The following is a 19,401-nucleotide window of genomic DNA, read 5'->3' as shown; positions in this document are numbered from 1 at the left end:
GATTTCACTGCTTCTCCTTTTGTCTTGGCAGCCATCACGTGTCCAGCCAACAGCCACTACGAGCCCTGTGCTGCAGCTTGCCCTGCTACATGTGTTAACCCAATGGCACCTGTTACGTGCACCTTGCCGTGCGTGGAGGGATGTGTATGCGACAGCGGGTACCTGCTCTACAACAAGCAATGTGTGCCCAGCCAGCAGTGCGGGTGCTGGCACAACGGGCAGCATTATCCGGTGGGCTCAGAGTTCTGGACGGACAACACCTGCTCGTCCAAGTGCACGTGTCCCGCACGAGGAGGCAAAGTCCAGTGCTCCAGTGCATCGTGCCCTGCCGGCCAGTTCTGTGGAGTGCAGAATGGGAAACCCGAGTGCCTGGATCACTCCTACGGCATCTGCCACGTCCACGGGGACCCTCACTACAACACCTTTGACCAAGTGAGGCACAACTTCATGGGGAACTGCACGTACACGCTGGCCAAAGTGTGCTCCAACACCTCCGTGCCCTACTTCAACGTTGAGGCAAAGAACGAGCATCGTGGCAACCCCCGGGTGTCCTACGTGCGTGAAGTCATGGTCGATGTGTACGGAGAGCGCATTACCATTCTCAAGCAGGAGAGGAGCCGAGTGCTGGTAAGGGAGTGGGGCTGGCGTGTGCGTGGTGGATCGCCAAGGCGGGGCTGGCTTTTTTGGGCAGGGTCTGATGTGCAAGCAGCAGGAGTTTCTGTGTGAGAAGGGAGCCTGTTCCCACGGGGCTGACGCCCCCAGGGAGTCCACGGTGCATTGCGTTGTGTCTGCCCCAGGTGAACGGTGTGTTCCGGACCTTGCCGGTGAGCGCAGCAGGAGGAGCCATCACCGTGAGCAGTAGCGGCCGCTACGTCGTCCTGCAGACGGACTTCAGCCTCCAAGTGTCCTACGACGCTGACCACTCGGTGGAGGTGAAGGTGCCCACCAGCTACTTCAACCTGACCTGTGGCATGTGCGGGAACTTCAACAACTGGAGAGAGGACGATTACATGATGCCCAACGGGCAGCAAGCTGCAGACTCCAATGCGCTGGGGGAGAGCTGGCAGGTGCCAAGCGATGACAGTGACCCCAGCTGCGGCGTGCCACCACCAACGGAGCCCTGCCCTGCGGATGAGGAGAAGCTCTATGAGTCCGAGCAGTTCTGTGGCATGCTGACAGCCAGACCAGGCTTTTTTGAGAGTTGCCACGCCGTGATCAACCCGCAGAGCTACTTTGAGGCCTGCTCCTACGACCTCTGTGCCATGGGTGGTGTGCAGGAGGTGCTGTGTGGTGCACTGGAAGCCTACGCTGACGCATGCCAGGCAGCTGGTGTGACTCTGCTCCCCTGGAGGAATGCCACCTTCTGCCGTGAGTACCCACCTTTGGATTGCCAGAGGGAAATGGGGCCCTCCCTGCCGTCCTGTAGCCCTGGCCACTTCTTTGGTCTTTCCCTTGGCAGAAGGTATTCCCTTCCTTGTGGGCTTGCTGGCCCTAATGTTTCCTTCCCTTTGCAGCCCTGCCATGCTCTGCCAACAGCTACTATGACCCTTGCATGACTGGCTGTCCTGCCACCTGCGTTGACCGACAAGCCCCGCAGAACTGTTCCAAGCCCTGCATGGAGGGCTGTGCGTGTGCCTCTGGCTTCCTCCTCAGCGGTGACACCTGTGTGCCTGAGGCCCGCTGTGGCTGCCTCTTTGAGGACAATTACTACAGCGTGAGTGGAAACCCTGCCCTGTCTCCCTCCCCTCCCACGGCACTGCTTTGCATCTCCTTCTGTGTCTGACGTGCTTGGGGTTTCTCTGCCTGCAGGAAGGCGAGTCCTTTGTGAACGAGAACTGCTCTCGCCAGTGCCGTTGTGAAGCCAGCGGCCAGATGGTTTGCTCTGCGTTGTCCTGTGGTGAGGAGGAGGTCTGCAAGATCCAGAACGGCCAGCGGGGCTGTTTCCCAGCCAGCACGGCTCTGTGCCACATCTATGGCGACCCGCATTACAACACCTTCGATGGGAAGCTTCACCACTTCCAGGGCTCCTGCAACTACACAGCGGTGACGGCCTGTGACAACTCCTCCCTTGGCTTCAGCATCACCATTCGCAACGAACATCGGGGCAACCCGAGCTGGACGGCTCTGAACTCTGTGGCACTGTCCATGGAAGGCCTCCACATTGCACTGCGCAAGAAGAAGGACGTCTATGTAAGCCCCTGATTTTTAGCCCAGGCAACCACAGATATCCAAAGTACCTTTACGTAGCCCGTCCCCGTCCTCTAGAAGAGCTCCATGTTCCCTGAGCCTGTGGGCATGCTCACACGAGAGCACGGCAGGTCTCTGAGTGAGGCAGACACGAGTGCTGGCGCAGAGGCGGGCGTCCAACTGGTTTGCCGCAGCTTTTGGTGTGCCCTCGGTAGTAGAGCAGCTGTTGTTCTTGTAGGCCTGGGCAAGGTTTCTCTTGCCGTCACATCCTGTGACTCCTGGCATCAGCATTGCGGCGAAGACCAGTGACTTGTCATCAGAGGGGCATCTCTTCATGTTTCTCTCTCCGTCTGTCTTCCTTCTTCAGATCAATGGTGTTCTGGCCACCCTGCCTGCTTCTCCAACACCCAGCGTGAACGTTTCCCTGAGTGGCTCCTACGTGCAAGTCTCTACCAAGCTGGGCCTGCAGCTGCAGTTCAACGGGGACCAGGACCTCCTGGTGAGGGTGTCGGAGAAGCACAAGGGCAAGCTGTGTGGGCTGTGCGGGACATACACGGGCAGCAAGGAAGATGACTTCAGGCGACCTGATGGGGTCGTTGTGCCTGACTTCAACAACTTTGGAGCCAGCTGGATCGTGCAGGATGATGAGTGGAAGTGAGTGCTTGTTCTGTTGCATGGAGGCCGGGCAGAGGTTTGCTGTGAGTGGCCCAAGGGAGGAGGGTTATTAAGGGCTGGCATGGGGAAGGGGGGAGGGGGCAGCTGTGGGAAAGCGTGTTTGAGCGCGTGAAAGCTCCAAGGCAGCAGGCATACGGCCCTTGCATCTCTCCCCTCTGCTCCATCCCCCATGGTGTGAGCGGTGCTCTCTCCCCGTGGGCACTGTGCTCTGGGGCCCTCAGTTTCCTCTGTGCAGAGCCCTGCGTCCCATTGGAAGCACTGTATCTCACCGTGCCTGACCCCAGAGTGAGGTAGGCCGGGCCATGGGCATGGTGGTCTTCCCAAGTTGGCATGCTCAGTGCTGCCTCTGTCATTTTCCTCAACCCCTGTGAAGCCCCAGAGGGGAACGGTGAATGTGGGTCGCATTGCTGACCCTTGCAGACGGCAGCTTCGTGTGCCTCGTCTTCAGGAGGGACGTGGATTCCACAAAGACTCAAGTTTCTGCCAGTGCAGAAAGGTTGTGGCTCAGGTTCACAGGCTGCTGAGAGCTCAGGGCTGTCTCTCTGCTTTGCAGCTGTGACACGACCATCGTCCCGCCTGTGTCCTGCTCCCCGTCAGAGGAGGAGGCAGCTCACAAGAAGTGTGAAATGCTCACACAAGCCGGTGGCCCGTTTGAGCCATGCCACGCAGTTCTGCCACCCCAGGAGTACTTTGAGAGCTGCGTCTATGACCAGTGTGGCACAGGTGGCAGCACGGATCAGCTGTGCAGTGACCTGAGTTCCTACGCTGAAGCCTGTGCTGCGGCAGGGGTTGTTCTGGGAGACTGGAGCGCTGGCACGGTCTGCGGTGAGGCATCGGCTTGGTTTCTATTCAGGAGTTATCACTAATAATTTCTTGCATTTCTACTTCACAAATGAATGCTCGGCTTCCCTTTTTTGGTATCTGAGATTTGAGATTTCTTTCCTACCCACTACCGCTGTGAATCAGCTGGTTTTGCATCGCATTTTGCAGACTGACAGTTTGGAATTTCCATTACTGTCCTGTGTTGTCCTGCACAGTGTCTTCTTAAGGGCGTTGCTTGTCCTTAGACCTGAAGCAGCACGGCCCAGCCTGTGGTGTCGGTAGCTTTTTGCCTTTATGAAGGCAAGCATTTCCAGAGGGAGGCTGGGCCGTGGTACCACACTGCACATCAAGAGAGACTTCAGACTTGCTGCCTCTCTGCCTTGAAGTGCTTCTTGCAGTATCAGTTAGAAAGGCTTTCAAGTTGTGGGAAATCATTGGTGATATTGAGCCCAAGAGAGAGCCCCATCCCTCCCGAGAGACTCAGCAAGGTAGCACCAGTAGAGGTGGAGAGAAGAAGGCTGGGGGACCCTGATGAAATTGAGGGAGAAAGGAAGAAGCCTTGAGCAATGAACGCTGTGCAATACCCGGGGTGGAATTGCATTTGGTTGACCATCGTCACCTGGCCGTAATCGCGGCAGGGATATAGGTGTGCCCTGCGGGACACTGGGGAAAGGTTTGCACACTCTCACTTTTAAAACTCTGCTTTCCTTTCTGCACCATATCCAGCTTCCCCAGCAGCCTGCAATTTCTCCTGCACGTTTGATGTTGACTTCTGCGAGTGGGTCCAGGAGCCGTCCAGCAGCATTGACTGGATAAGGCACAAGGGACCAACGCCTTCTCCAGATACCGGCCCTTCCTTTGACCACACGACTGGAGGTAGGAACATCAACCAGCACACGGTGGACATTCAAGCAGAGTGGTGTCTCTGCAAAGATGGTGACAAACATCTTCTAAGTGCAAATACAAACGGTATATACCCTGGCCTCGATCCAGAGGCCTTTGTAGCACTCTCTGCCAGGGTCAGAGCCTTCTTTCAAAGAAGCTTTTCTGCCCTCGGATCAGTCTGGTGTAATCAGAACAGGGAATGATCTGCCAGGCAAGGGGGTCACTAGTATAAAACGTGGTGCCGGGCTGTCTCAGGGAAACAGGAACAGCGTCTTTTAGGGGACGCTGGCTTCTTCTCCAGGAGCCGCTGATGAGTGCCCCCAAAGCTGCAGAGCCATGGTAGGATTGAGGGGATGCTTTGGGGGTGACGGCGTTTCCCACATCAAGCCATACAGCTGTCAGGGCCCAGAGAGCCGGTTTCCTTCCAGTGTCTTAGGGCTGAGGGAACTGTGGCAAGTGAAGGACAATCTCTTGCTCTTGACTCCCTATCCGTGCCTCGAACGGCCACAGGATGTGCTCCCAAGGCACACAGGGGTTTTTTTCCCTGGGGCTGTTGTGTAGGCTTGATGTTGCATGACGGCGTGGCTGGCACTTTGTTTCAGATGGCTACTACATCTACCTGCATGGCGACGATCCCTACCCCGGCTTTGTGTCACAGCTGGTCAGCCCGGTGTGCAATTCAACGGGACCACACTGCTTCCGCTTCTGGTATCACATGTATGGAGTGGCTGAAACCATGGCCCTGCGGGTGTATGTGGCTCAGGACGGGGAGCTACTGGAGGTCTGGAAAAGCGTTGGGAACCACGGGGACAGATGGATCTTGGGAGAGGTCACAGTGCATAGTACAGGAAACTTGCAGGTAGGGACAGTGGCTCTCTGATGCAGAGTGCTGCAGAATGTCACTCGGAGTGTATGGCCGGAGCTAACGGTGGAAACCAACCTTTCCCTTAGCTTGTCCTTGAGGGAGAATGGGGGGAAGATTTCCGCAGCGACGTAGCACTGGATGATCTGTCCATTGAACAGGGATACTGTCCAGGTACGTGACACTGCCTGGGGAAAGGCAGCCTGCTTGTTTTGCCAGTCGATGAGTTTTCTGCCTTGAGCAGGACGTGCGCAAGCAGCATTGACTGGCATGTGCCACTGTGTCTTTTGCAGGCGATGTGACCCCAACTCCACGCCCTGGCACCACCACACCTGGGACAGGAACCTCCACACCAACACCACAGCCAGGCTCAGGTGAATGGAGGAGAGTGGTTGTTGGGACGCAGTGCTTTTAGCATTGTAGGAGGGGGAGAAGCGCTAGAAGGTGGTGTTGATAACTGAAAGATTTCTCTTTATATTCTTCCGTTCTTTAATGTTTCATATCAAATGAACAAAGCAATGATGTTGTATATCTTATGTAGTGTTTCGTCTTGGTTTCCATCATGGCTCCTTTCCTTCAGCAGTGATGCTGGAAAAACACTAGAATTGCAAACATTTTGTAGAAGAGCCCCTCATTTAACACTACCCAGTGCCTTCATTGTCGTGGCACTGGGCTGCTTGGGAGTGGTACACTGGCAGCTGGGAAGAAAACTGCCATGTTGATTCTCATCTCCACTACCTCTCTCTTGCAACAGGTCCATCAACACCAAAACCTGGGACACCCTCGCCAGGCATCACTACGCCGCCTCCACACCCAACAACAACCACACCAAGCTCAGGTATTGTCATGACCTGTGCCCATTCTGTACTGTTTCTGACATATGTTTTGCAGATTTCCTTCAGGGCTGATGGCTACGGTATGGTACGGCTGTAGTACAGAGGTTGTGGTTTCCTTTTCCCCCAGCCATGCTGCTGGGAGAGTAGTCGAGTGGCACAGTTTTCTTAGCAGAGTCCATTGTGTATGCCCTGTCAAGCCTGTCCAGTGCCTTCGCTTTCGTAGCACTGGGCTACTTGGGAATGGTACACTGGCAGCTGGGAAGAAAACTGCCATGTTGATTCTCATCTCCACTACCTCTCTCTTGCAACAGGTCCATCAACACCAAAACCTGGGACACCCTCGCCAGACATCACTACGCCGCCTCCACACCCAACAACAACCACACCAAGCTCAGGTATTGTCACGACCTGTGCCCGTTCTGTACTGTTTCTGACATATGTTTTGCAGATTTCCTTCAGGGTTGATGGCTACGGTATGGTACGGCTGTAGTACAGAGGTTGTGGTTTCCTTTTCCCCCAGCCATGCTGCTGGGAGAGTAGTCGAGTGGCACAGTTTTCTTAGCAGAGTCCCTGTGTACGCCCTGTCCATTGCCTTCACTTTCGTGGCACTGGGCTGCTTGGGAATGGTACACTGGCAGCTGGGAAGAAAACTGCCATGTTGATTCTCATCTCCACTACCTCTCTCTTGCAACAGGTCCATCAACACCAAAACCTGGGACACCCTCGCCAGACATCACTACGCCGCCTCCACACCCAACAACAACCACACCAAGCTCAGGTATTGTCATGACCTGTGCCCGTTCTGTACTGTTTCTGACATATGTTTTGCAGATTTCCTTCAGGGTTGATGGCTACGGTATGGTACGGCTGTAGTACAGAGGTTGTGGTTTCCTTTTCCCCCAGCCATGCTGCTGGGAGAGTAGTCGAGTGGCACAGTTTTCTTAGCAGAGTCCATTGTGTACGCCCTGTCAAGCCTGTCCAGTGCCTTCGCTTTCGTAGCACTGGGCTACTTGGGAATGGTACACTGGCAGCTGGGAAGAAAACTGCCATGTTGATTCTCATCTCCACTACCTCTCTCTTGCAACAGGTCCATCAACACCAAAACCTGGGACACCCTCGCCAGACATCACTACACCGCCTCCACACCCAACAACAACCACACCAAGCTCAGGTATTGTCACGACCTGTGCCCGTTCTGTACTGTTTCTGACATATGTTTTGCAGATTTCCTTCAGGGTTGATGGCTACGGTATGGTACGGCTGTAGTACAGAGGTTGTGGTTTCCTTTTCCCCCAGCCATGCTGCTGGGAGAGTAGTCGAGTGGCACAGTTTTCTTAGCAGAGTCCCTGTGTACGCCCTGTCCATTGCCTTCACTTTCGTGGCACTGGGCTGCTTGGGAATGGTACACTGGCAGCTGGGAAGAAAACTGCCATGTTGATTCTCATCTCCACTACCTCTCTCTTGCAACAGGTCCATCAACACCAAAACCTGGGACACCCTCGCCAGACATCACTACGCCGCCTCCACACCCAACAACAACCACACCAAGCTCAGGTATTGTCACGACCTGTGCCCGTTCTGTACTGTTTCTGACATATGTTTTGCAGATTTCCTTCAGGGTTGATGGCTACGGTATGGTACGGCTGTAGTACAGAGGTTGTGGTTTCCTTTTCCCCCAGCCATGCTGCTGGGAGAGTAGTCGAGTGGCACAGTTTTCTTAGCAGAGTCCATTGTGTACGCCCTGTCAAGCCTGTCCAGTGCCTTCGCTTTCGTAGCACTGGGCTACTTGGGAATGGTACACTGGCAGCTGGGAAGAAAACTGCCATGTTGATTCTCATCTCCACTACCTCTCTCTTGCAACAGGTCCATCAACACCAAAACCTGGGACACCCTCGCCAGACATCACTACGCCGCCTCCACACCCAACAACAACCACACCAAGCTCAGGTATTGTCACGACCTGTGCCCGTTCTGTACTGTTTCTGACATATGTTTTGCAGATTTCCTTCAGGGTTGATGGCTACGGTTTGGTACGGCTGTAGTACAGAGTTTGTGGTTTCCTTTTCCCCCAGCCATGCTGCTGGGAGAGTAGTCGAGTGGCACAGTTTTCTTAGCAGAGTCCCTGTGTACGCCCTGTCCATTGCCTTCACTTTCGTGGCACTGGGCTGCTTGGGAATGGTACACTGGCAGCTGGGAAGAAAACTGCCATGTTGATTCTCATCTCCACTACCTCTCTCTTGCAACAGGTCCATCAACACCAAAACCTGGGACACCCTCGCCAGACATCACTACACCGCCTCCACACCCAACAACAACCACACCAAGCTCAGGTATTGTCATGACCTGTGCCCATTCTGTACTGTTTCTGAGATATGTTTTGCAGATTTCCTTCAGGGCTGATGGCTACGGTATGGTACGGCTGTAGTACAGAGGTTGTGGTTTCCTTTTCCCCCAGCCATGCTACTGGGAGAGTAGTCGAGTGGCACAGTTTTCTTAGCAGAGTCCCTGTGTACGCCCTGTCCAGTGCCTTCACTTTCGTAGCACTGGGCTGCTTGGGAATGGTACACTGGCAGCTGGGAAGAAAACTGCCATGTTGATTCTCATCTCCACTACCTCTCTCTTGCAACAGGTCCATCAACACCAAAACCTGGGACACCCTCGCCAGACATCACTACGCCGCCTCCACACCCAACAACAACCACACCAAGCTCAGGTATTGTCATGACCTGTGCCCGTTCTGTACTGTTTCTGACATATGTTTTGCAGATTTCCTTCAGGGTTGATGGCTACGGTATGGTACGGCTGTAGTACAGAGGTTGTGGTTTCCTTTTCCCCCAGCCATGCTGCTGGGAGAGTAGTCGAGTGGCACAGTTTTCTTAGCAGAGTCCATTGTGTACGCCCTGTCAAGCCTGTCCAGTGCCTTCGCTTTCGTAGCACTGGGCTACTTGGGAATGGTACACTGGCAGCTGGGAAGAAAACTGCCATGTTGATTCTCATCTCCACTACCTCTCTCTTGCAACAGGTCCATCAACACCAAAACCTGGGACACCCTCGCCAGACATCACTACACCGCCTCCACACCCAACAACAACCACACCAAGCTCAGGTATTGTCACGACCTGTGCCCGTTCTGTACTGTTTCTGAGATATGTTTTGCAGATTTCCTTCAGGGTTGATGGCTACGGTATGGTACGGCTGTAGTACAGAGGTTGTGGTTTCCTTTTCCCCCAGCCATGCTGCTGGGAGAGTAGTCGAGTGGCACAGTTTTCTTAGCAGAGTCCCTGTGTACGCCCTGTCCATTGCCTTCACTTTCGTGGCACTGGGCTGCTTGGGAATGGTACACTGGCAGCTGGGAAGAAAACTGCCATGTTGATTCTCATCTCCACTACCTCTCTCTTGCAACAGGTCCATCAACACCAAAACCTGGGACACCCTCGCCAGACATCACTACGCCGCCTCCACACCCAACAACAACCACACCAAGCTCAGGTATTGTGATCCTTTTCCCCCAGCCATGCTACTGGGAGAGTAGTCGAGTGGCACAGTTTTCTTAGCAGAGTCCCTGTGTACGCCCTGTCCATTGCCTTCACTTTCGTAGCACTGGGCTGCTTGGGAATGGTACACTGGCAGCTGGGAAGAAAACTGCCATGTTGATTCTCATCTCCACTACCTCTCTCTTGCAACAGGTCCATCAACACCAAAACCTGGGACACCCTCGCCAGACATCACTACGCCGCCTCCACACCCAACAACAACCACACCAAGCTCAGGTATTGTCATGACCTGTGCCCGTTCTGTACTGTTTCTGACATATGTTTTGCAGATTTCCTTCAGGTCTGATGGCTACGGATTGGTACGGCTGTAGTACAGAGGTTGTGGTTTCCTTTTCCCCCAGCCATGCTGCTGGGAGAGTAGTCGAATGGCACAGTTTTCTTAGCAGAGTCCCTGTGTACGCCCTGTCCATTGCCTTCACTTTCGTGGCACTGGGCTGCTTGGGAATGGTACACTGGCAGCTGGGAAGAAAACTGCCATGTTGATTCTCATCTCCACTACCTCTCTCTTGCAACAGGTCCATCAACACCAAAACCTGGGACACCCTCGCCAGACATCACTACGCCACCTCCACAGCCAACAACAACCACACCAAGCTCAGGTATTGTCACGACCTGTGAGCATTCTGTACTGTTTCTGACATATGTTTTGCAGATATTCTTCAGGAAACGGCCTAGCCTGTTGTATTGGTAGCTTTTTGCCTATATGAAGGCAAGCATTTCCAGAGGGAGGCTGGGCCGTGGTACCACACTGCACATCAAGAGAGACTTCAGACTTGCTGCCTCTCTGCCTTGAAGTGCTTCTTGCAGTATCAGTTAGAAAGGCTTTCAAGTTGTGGGAAATCATTGGTGATATTGAGCCCAGGAGAGAGCCCCATCCCTCCCGGGAGACTCAGCAAGGTAGCACCAGAAGAGGTGGAGAGAAGAAGGCTGGGGGACCCTGATGAAATTGAGGGAGAAAGGAAGAAGCCTTGAGCAATGAACGCTGTGCAATACCCGGGGTGGAAGTCAATGAGTTTTTTGCCTTGAGCAGGACGTGTGCAAGCAGCATTGACTGGTATGTGCCACTGTGTCTTTTGCAGGCGATGTGACCCCAACTCCACGCCCTGGCACCACCACACCTGGGACAGGAACCTCCACACCAACACCACAGCCAGGCTCAGGTGAATGGAGGAGAGCGGTTGTTGGGACGCAGTGCTTTTACCACTGTAGGAAGGGGAGAAGCGCTAGAAGGTGGTGTTGATAACTGAAAGGTTTCTCTGGTGTTTCCTTTGTCAGGAACTTGTGTGGTGGAGGGAGACCCTCACTACCACACGTTTGACAATCAAATCCACCACTTCATGGGCAACTGCACCTACACCCTCTCCAAGCTGTGCGAGAGCAACAGCTCGCTGCCCTACTTCAACGTGGAGGCGGCCAACGAGCACAGAGGAGGCAACACTCGCGTGTCCTACGTCCAGTACGTGGACGTTGATGTGTACGGCCAGCACATAAGGCTTGGGAAGGATGGTGTGGTGACGGTAAGCACAAAGGGGAGCAATGGCGGGGCGGTGCAGAGAGAGAGCCGTGCCAAAGGGAATGCTCCAACCCTGTCTTGGTTTCTGTCCTTCCAGGTCAACGGAGAGCCAGAGGTGCTGCCCTGCACCCCATCTGTGGGCGTGCAGGTCTCGTCCAGCGGGTTCTACACCATGGTCACAACAGACTTTGGCTTGAGTGTGAAGTTTGATGGGAACCATCGGGTGGAGGTGACGCTTCCAAGCACCTTTGGGGAGAAGGTTTGTGGCATGTGTGGCAACTACAACGGGATGGCAGCAGACGACTTCCTGAACCCGGACGGAGTGCTGGAGCCAGACTCCACCAGCCTGGGTAACAGCTGGCAGGTGTCCAACGACAGCAGGTGTGTGTGGTGCCCCAGCAGGTCTGGGGAGGGGTGGAGTGGAGGTGCCAGGAGAAGCCTACAGATAACCTGGGGGCCTTTCTCTCTGCGTTATTATAGCTGCTCAGCCGGAACACAGTCCCCGCCGGCATGCACTGAGACAGACAAGCAAGTCATTGCCAGCAGCAACTTCTGCGGGCTCCTCACAGACACCAGCAGCCCGTTTGAGGTGTGCCACGCTGTGCTGAGTCCCAGCGGTTACTTCGACACGTGCCTTTATGACCTGTGTGAGCTGGGGCTTGATCGCGAGGCGCTGTGCAACAGCTTGCAGTCCTATGCAGATGCCTGCCAGGCGCTTGGTGTCCAGATCCCCGTGTGGAGGAACGCAACATTCTGCCGTAAGTCAGAAGCAGGAAAGCATCCCATTTTCTGAGCTGGTTAGCCACTGTGTGTGGCAGCGCCCTTTGCTGGTCAAATTGCCAACGTGATTCTTTCCATGCAGAAGGCATTACACATGGGTGGCTGGGTGTAGCCGTGGGGTGATTGCATCCTTCCAAAGCCTCCAGAGAATCTTGTCTTCCTTGAGAGCATTGCAAGTGTAGGATGACTGATGATTTCACTGCTTCTCCTTTTGTCTTGGCAGCCATCACGTGTCCAGCCAACAGCCACTACGAGCCCTGTGCTGCAGCTTGCCCTGCTACATGTGTTAACCCAATGGCACCTGTTACGTGCACCTTGCCGTGCGTGGAGGGATGTGTATGCGACAGCGGGTACCTGCTCTACAACAAGCAATGTGTGCCCAGCCAGCAGTGTGGGTGCTGGCACAACGGGCAGCATTATCCGGTGGGCTCAGAGTTCTGGACGGACAACACCTGCTCGTCCAAGTGCACGTGTCCCGCACGAGGAGGCAAAGTCCAGTGCTCCAGTGCATCGTGCCCTGCCGGCCAGTTCTGTGGAGTGCAGAATGGGAAACCCGAGTGCCTGGATCACTCCTACGGCATCTGCCACGTCCACGGGGACCCTCACTACAACACCTTTGACCAAGTGAGGCACAACTTCATGGGGAACTGCACGTACACGCTGGCCAAAGTGTGCTCCAACACCTCCGTGCCCTACTTCAACGTTGAGGCAAAGAACGAGCATCGTGGCAACCCCCGGGTGTCCTACGTGCGTGAAGTCATGGTCGATGTGTACGGAGAGCGCATTACCATTCTCAAGCAGGAGAGGAGCCGAGTGCTGGTAAGGGAGTGGGGCTGGCGTGTGCGTGGTGGATCTCCAAGGCGGGGCTGGCTTTTTTGGGCAGGGTCTGATGTGCAAGCAGCAGGAGTTTCTGTGTGAGAAGGGAGCCTGTTCCCACGGGGCTGACGCCCCCAGGGAGTCCACGGTGCATTGCGTTGTGTCTGCCCCAGGTGAACGGTGTGTTCCGGACCTTGCCGGTGAGCGCAGCAGGAGGAGCCATCACCGTGAGCAGTAGCGGCCGCTACGTCGTCCTGCAGACGGACTTCAGCCTCCAAGTGTCCTACGACGCTGACCACTCGGTGGAGGTGAAGGTGCCCACCAGCTACTTCAACCTGACCTGTGGCATGTGCGGGAACTTCAACAACTGGAGAGAGGACGATTACATGATGCCCAACGGGCAGCAAGCTGCAGACTCCAATGCGCTGGGGGAGAGCTGGCAGGTGCCAAGCGATGACAGTGACCCCAGCTGCGGCGTGCCACCACCAACGGAGCCCTGCCCTGCGGATGAGGAGAAGCTCTATGAGTCCGAGCAGTTCTGTGGCATGCTGACAGCCAGACCAGGCTTTTTTGAGAGTTGCCACGCCGTGATCAACCCGCAGAGCTACTTTGAGGCCTGCTCCTACGACCTCTGTGCCATGGGTGGTGTGCAGGAGGTGCTGTGTGGTGCACTGGAAGCCTACGCTGACGCATGCCAGGCAGCTGGTGTGACTCTGCTCCCCTGGAGGAATGCCACCTTCTGCCGTGAGTACCCACCTTTGGATTGCCAGAGGGAAATGGGGCCCTCCCTGCCGTCCTGTAGCCCTGGCCACTTCTTTGGTCTTTCCCTTGGCAGAAGGTATTCCCTTCCTTGTGGGCTTGCTGGCCCTAATGTTTCCTTCCCTTTGCAGCCCTGCCATGCTCTGCCAACAGCTACTATGACCCTTGCATGACTGGCTGTCCTGCCACCTGCGTTGACCGACAAGCCCCGCAGAACTGTTCCAAGCCCTGCATGGAGGGCTGTGCGTGTGCCTCTGGCTTCCTCCTCAGCGGTGACACCTGTGTGCCTGAGGCCCGCTGTGGCTGCCTCTTTGAGGACAATTACTACAGCGTGAGTGGAAACCCTGCCCTGTCTCCCTCCCCTCCCACGGCACTGCTTTGCATCTCCTTCTGTGTCTGACGTGCTTGGGGTTTCTCTGCCTGCAGGAAGGCGAGTCCTTTGTGAACGAGAACTGCTCTCGCCAGTGCCGTTGTGAAGCCAGCGGCCAGATGGTTTGCTCTGCGTTGTCCTGTGGTGAGGAGGAGGTCTGCAAGATCCAGAACGGCCAGCGGGGCTGTTTCCCAGCCAGCACGGCTCTGTGCCACATCTATGGCGACCCGCATTACAACACCTTCGATGGGAAGCTTCACCACTTCCAGGGCTCCTGCAACTACACAGCAGTGACGGCCTGTGACAACTCCTCCCTTGGCTTCAGCATCACCATTCGCAACGAACATCGGGGCAACCCGAGCTGGACGGCTCTGAACTCTGTGGCACTGTCCATGGAAGGCCTCCACATTGCACTGCGCAAGAAGAAGGACGTCTATGTAAGCCCCTGATTTTTAGCCCAGGCAACCACAGATATCCAAAGTACCTTTACGTAGCCCGTCCCCGTCCCCTAGAAGAGCTCCATGTTCCCTGAGCCTGCGGGCATGCTCACACGAGAGCACGGCAGGTCTCTGAGTGAGGCAGACACGAGTGCTGGCGCAGAGGCGGGCATCCAACTGGTTTGCCGCAGCTTTTGGTGTGCCCTCGGTAGTAGAGCAGCTGTTGTTCTTGTAGGCCTGGGCAAGGTTTCTCTTGCCGTCACATCCTGTGACTCCTGGCATCAGCATTGCGGCGAAGACCAGTGACTTGTCATCAGAGGGGCATCTCTTCATGTTTCTCTCTCCGTCTGTCTTCCTTCTTCAGATCAATGGTGTTCTGGCCACCCTGCCTGCTTCTCCAACACCCAGCGTGAACGTTTCCCTGAGTGGCTCCTACGTGCAAGTCTCTACCAAGCTGGGCCTGCAGCTGCAGTTCAACGGGGACCAGGACCTCCTGGTGAGGGTGTCGGAGAAGCACAAGGGCAAGCTGTGTGGGCTGTGCGGGACATACACGGGCAGCAAGGAAGATGACTTCAGGCGACCTGATGGGGTCGTTGTGCCTGACTTCAACAACTTTGGAGCCAGCTGGATCGTGCAGGATGATGAGTGGAAGTGAGTGCTTGTTCTGTTGCATGGAGGCCGGGCAGAGGTTTGCTGTGAGTGGCCCAAGGGAGGAGGGTTATTAAGGGCTGGCATGGGGAAGGGGGGAGGGGGCAGCTGTGGGAAAGCGTGTTTGAGCGCGTGAAAGCTCCAAGGCAGCAGGCATACGGCCCTTGCATCTCTCCCCTCTGCTCCATCCCCCATGGTGTGAGCGGTGCTCTCTCCCCGTGGGCACTGTGCTCTGGGGCCCTCAGTTTCCTCTGTGCAGAGCCCTGCGTCCCATTGGAAGCACTGTATCTCACCGTGCCTGACCCCAGAGTGAGGTAGGCCGGGCCATGGGCATGGTGGTCTTCCCAAGTTGGCATGCTCAGTGCTGCCTCTGTCATTTTCCTCAACCCCTGTGAAGCCCCAGAGGGGAACGGTGAATGTGGGTCGCATTGCTGACCCTTGCAGACGGCAGCTTCGTGTGCCTCGTCTTCAGGAGGGACGTGGATTCCACAAAGACTCAAGTTTCTGCCAGTGCAGAAAGGTTGTGGCTCAGGTTCACAGGCTGCTGAGAGCTCAGGGCTGTCTCTCTGCTTTGCAGCTGTGACACGACCATCGTCCCGCCTGTGTCCTGCTCCCCGTCAGAGGAGGAGGCAGCTCACAAGAAGTGTGAAATGCTCACACAAGCCGGTGGCCCGTTTGAGCCATGCCACGCAGTTCTGCCACCCCAGGAGTACTTTGAGAGCTGCGTCTATGACCAGTGTGGCACAGGTGGCAGCACGGATCAGCTGTGCAGTGACCTGAGTTCCTACGCTGAAGCCTGTGCTGCGGCAGGGGTTGTTCTGGGAGACTGGAGCGCTGGCACGGTCTGCGGTGAGGCATCGGCTTGGTTTCTATTCAGGAGTTATCACTAATAATTTCTTGCATTTCTACTTCACAAATGAATGCTCGGCTTCCCTTTTTTGGTATCTGAGATTTGAGATTTCTTTCCTACCCACTACCGCTGTGAATCAGCTGGTTTTGCATCGCATTTTGCAGACTGACAGTTTGGAATTTCCATTATTGTCCTGTGTTGTCCTGCACAGTGTCTTCTTAAGGGCGTTGCTTGTCCTTAGACCTGAAGCAGCACGGCCCAGCCTGTGGTGTCGGTAGCTTTTTGCCTTTATGAAGGCAAGCATTTCCAGAGGGAGGCTGGGCCGTGGTACCACACTGCACATCAAGAGAGACTTCAGACTTGCTGCCTCTCTGCCTTGAAGTGCTTCTTGCAGTATCAGTTAGAAAGGCTTTAAAGTTGTGGGAAATCATTGGTGATATTGAGCCCAGGAGAGAGCCCCATCCCTCCCGGGAGACTCAGCAAGGTAGCACCAGTAGAGGTGGAGAGAAGAAGGCTGGGGAACCCTGATGAAATTGAGGGAGAAAGGAAGAAGCCTTGAGCAATGAACGCTGTGCAATACCCGGGGTGAATTGCATTTGGTTGACCATCGTCACCTGGCCGTAATCGCGGCAGGGATATAGGTGTGCCCTGCGGGACACTGGGGAAAGGTTTGCACACTCTCACTTTTAAAACTCTGCTTTCCTTTCTGCACCATATCCAGCTTCCCCAGCAGCCTGCAATTTCTCCTGCACGTTTGATGTTGACTTCTGCGAGTGGGTCCAGGAGCCGTCCAGCAGCATTGACTGGATAAGGCACAAGGGACCAACGCCTTCTCCAGATACCGGCCCTTCCTTTGACCACACGACTGGAGGTAGGAACATCAACCAGCACACGGTGGACATTCAAGCAGAGTGGTGTCTCTGCAAAGATGGTGACAAACATCTTCTAAGTGCAAATACAAACGGTATATACCCTGGCCTCGATCCAGAGGCCTTTGTAGCACTCTCTGCCAGGGTCAGAGCCTTCTTTCAAAGAAGCTTTTCTGCCCTCGGATCAGTCTGGTGTAATCAGAACAGGGAATGATCTGCCAGGCAAGGGGGTCACTAGTATAAAACGTGGTGCCGGGCTGTCTCAGGGAAACAGGAACAGCGTCTTTTAGGGGACGCTGGCTTCTTCTCCAGGAGCCGCTGATGAGTGCCCCCAAAGCTGCAGAGCCATGGTAGGATTGAGGGGATGCTTTGGGGGTGACGGCGTTTCCCACATCAAGCCATACAGCTGTCAGGGCCCAGAGAGCCGGTTTCCTTCCAGTGTCTTAGGGCTGAGGGAACTGTGGCAAGTGAAGGACAATCTCTTGCTCTTGACTCCCTATCCGTGCCTCGAACGGCCACAGGATGTGCTCCCAAGGCACACAGGGGTTTTTTTCCCTGGGGCTGTTGTGTAGGCTTGATGTTGCATGACGGCGTGGCTGGCACTTTGTTTCAGATGGCTACTACATCTACCTGCATGGCGACGATCCCTACCCCGGCTTTGTGTCACAGCTGGTCAGCCCGGTGTGCAATTCAACGGGACCACACTGCTTCCGCTTCTGGTATCACATGTATGGAGTGGCTGAAACCATGGCCCTGCGGGTGTATGTGGCTCAGGACGGGGAGCTACTGGAGGTCTGGAAAAGCGTTGGGAACCACGGGGACAGATGGATCTTGGGAGAGGTCACAGTGCATAGTACAGGAAACTTGCAGGTAGGGACAGTGGCTCTCTGATGCAGAGTGCTGCAGAATGTCACTCGGAGTGTATGGCCGGAGCTAACGGTGGAAACCAACCTTTCCCTTAGCTTGTCCTTGAGGGAGAATGGGGGGAAGATTTCCGCAGCGACGTAGCACTGGATGATCTGTCCATTGAACAGGGATACTGTCCAGGTACGTGACACTGCCTGGGGAAAGGCAGCCTGCTTGTTTTGCCAGTCGATGAGTTTTCTGCCTTGAGCAGGACGTGCGCAAGCAGCATTGACTGGCATGTGCCACTGTGTCTTTTGCAGGCGATGTGACCCCAACTCCACGCCCTGGCACCACCACACCTGGGACAGGAACCTCCACACCAACACCACAGCCAGGCTCAGGTGAATGGAGGAGAGCGGTTGTTGGGACGCAGTGCTTTTACCACTGTAGGAAGGGGAGAAGCGCTAGAAGGTGGTGTTGATAACTGAAAGGTTTCTCTGGTGTTTCCTTTGTCAGGAACTTGTGTGGTGGAGGGAGACCCTCACTACCACACGTTTGACAATCAAATCCACCACTTCATGGGCAACTGCACCTACACCCTCTCCAAGCTGTGCGAGAGCAACAGCTCGCTGCCCTACTTCAACGTGGAGGCGGCCAACGAGCACAGAGGAGGCAACACTCGCGTGTCCTACGTCCAGTACGTGGACGTTGATGTGTACGGCCAGCACATAAGGCTTGGGAAGGATGGTGTGGTGACGGTAAGCACAAAGGGGAGCAATGGCGGGGCGGTGCAGAGAGAGAGCCGTGCCAAAGGGAATGCTCCAACCCTGTCTTGGTTTCTGTCCTTCCAGGTCAACGGAGAGCCAGAGGTGCTGCCCTGCACCCCATCTGTGGGCGTGCAGGTCTCGTCCAGCGGGTTCTACACCATGGTCACAACAGACTTTGGCTTGAGTGTGAAGTTTGATGGGAACCATCGGGTGGAGGTGACGCTTCCAAGCACCTTTGGGGAGAAGGTTTGCGGCATGTGTGGCAACTACAACGGGATGGCAGCAGACGACTTCCTGAACCCGGACGGAGTGCTGGAGCCAGACTCCACCAGCCTGGGTAACAGCTGGCAGGTGTCCAACGACAGCAGGTGTGTGTGGTGCCCCAGCAGGTCTGGGGAGGGGTGGAGTGGAGGTGCCAGGAGAAGCCTACAGATAACCTGGGGGCCTTTCTCTCTGCGTTATTATAGCTGCTCAGCCGGAACACAGTCCCCGCCGGCATGCACTGAGACAGACAAGCAAGTCATTGCCAGCAGCAACTTCTGCGGGCTCCTCACAGACACCAGCAGCCCGTTTGAGGTGTGCCACGCTGTGCTGAGTCCCAGCGGTTACTTCGACACGTGCCTTTATGACCTGTGTGAGCTGGGGCTTGATCGCGAGGCGCTGTGCAACAGCTTGCAGTCCTATGCAGATGCCTGCCAGGCGCTTGGTGTCCAGATCCCCGTGTGGAGGAACGCAACATTCTGCCGTAAGTCAGAAGCAGGAAAGCATCCCATTTTCTGAGCTGGTTAGCCACTGTGTGTGGCAGCGCCCTTTGCTGGTCAAATTGCCAACGTGATTCTTTCCATGCAGAAGGCATTACACATGGGTGGCTGGGTGTAGCCGTGGGGTGATTGCATCCTTCCAAAGCCTCCAGAGAATCTTGTCT

At 55.3% G+C, this 19,401-nt stretch overlaps 1 protein-coding gene across 5 annotated transcripts in view; it reads left to right on the top strand.

Moving 5' to 3' along the window:
- The window catches only part of LOC100548148 (IgGFc-binding protein-like), a 64,778-nt gene that overhangs the window by 17,500 nt on the left and 27,877 nt on the right, over positions 1–19,401 (top strand). For 2 of the 5 annotated variants that reach the window (XM_085233060.1, XM_085233058.1), the window contains exons 23-51: positions 32–627; positions 798–1,368; positions 1,515–1,714; positions 1,810–2,190; positions 2,555–2,841; positions 3,416–3,687; positions 4,411–4,560; positions 5,172–5,428; positions 5,521–5,605; positions 5,725–5,805; positions 6,186–6,269; positions 10,337–10,420; positions 10,901–10,981; positions 11,097–11,338; positions 11,432–11,715; positions 11,815–12,092; positions 12,338–12,933; positions 13,104–13,674; positions 13,821–14,020; positions 14,116–14,496; positions 14,861–15,147; positions 15,722–15,993; positions 16,716–16,865; positions 17,477–17,733; positions 17,826–17,910; positions 18,030–18,110; positions 18,226–18,467; positions 18,561–18,844; positions 18,944–19,221. In XM_085233060.1, coding sequence (XP_085089186.1) covers positions 32–627; positions 798–1,368; positions 1,515–1,714; positions 1,810–2,190; positions 2,555–2,841; positions 3,416–3,687; positions 4,411–4,560; positions 5,172–5,428; positions 5,521–5,605; positions 5,725–5,805; positions 6,186–6,269; positions 10,337–10,420; positions 10,901–10,981; positions 11,097–11,338; positions 11,432–11,715; positions 11,815–12,092; positions 12,338–12,933; positions 13,104–13,674; positions 13,821–14,020; positions 14,116–14,496; positions 14,861–15,147; positions 15,722–15,993; positions 16,716–16,865; positions 17,477–17,733; positions 17,826–17,910; positions 18,030–18,110; positions 18,226–18,467; positions 18,561–18,844; positions 18,944–19,221 — 7,617 coding nt within the window. The remainder of the gene's footprint in view (positions 1–31; positions 628–797; positions 1,369–1,514; positions 1,715–1,809; positions 2,191–2,554; positions 2,842–3,415; positions 3,688–4,410; positions 4,561–5,171; positions 5,429–5,520; positions 5,606–5,724; positions 5,806–6,185; positions 6,270–10,336; positions 10,421–10,900; positions 10,982–11,096; positions 11,339–11,431; positions 11,716–11,814; positions 12,093–12,337; positions 12,934–13,103; positions 13,675–13,820; positions 14,021–14,115; positions 14,497–14,860; positions 15,148–15,721; positions 15,994–16,715; positions 16,866–17,476; positions 17,734–17,825; positions 17,911–18,029; positions 18,111–18,225; positions 18,468–18,560; positions 18,845–18,943; positions 19,222–19,401) is intronic. The other 3 variants (XM_085233059.1, XM_085233061.1, XM_085233062.1) reach the window with 3 other exon arrangements.

This window comes from Meleagris gallopavo, chromosome 11 (assembly GCF_905368555.1).
Source record: "Meleagris gallopavo chromosome 11, MGAL_WU_HG_1.1, whole genome shotgun sequence".
Lineage (NCBI taxonomy): Eukaryota > Metazoa > Chordata > Aves > Galliformes > Phasianidae > Meleagris > Meleagris gallopavo.
The sequence above is the reverse complement of the archived record's forward strand: the minus strand, read 5'-3'. Positions and strand labels throughout refer to the sequence as shown.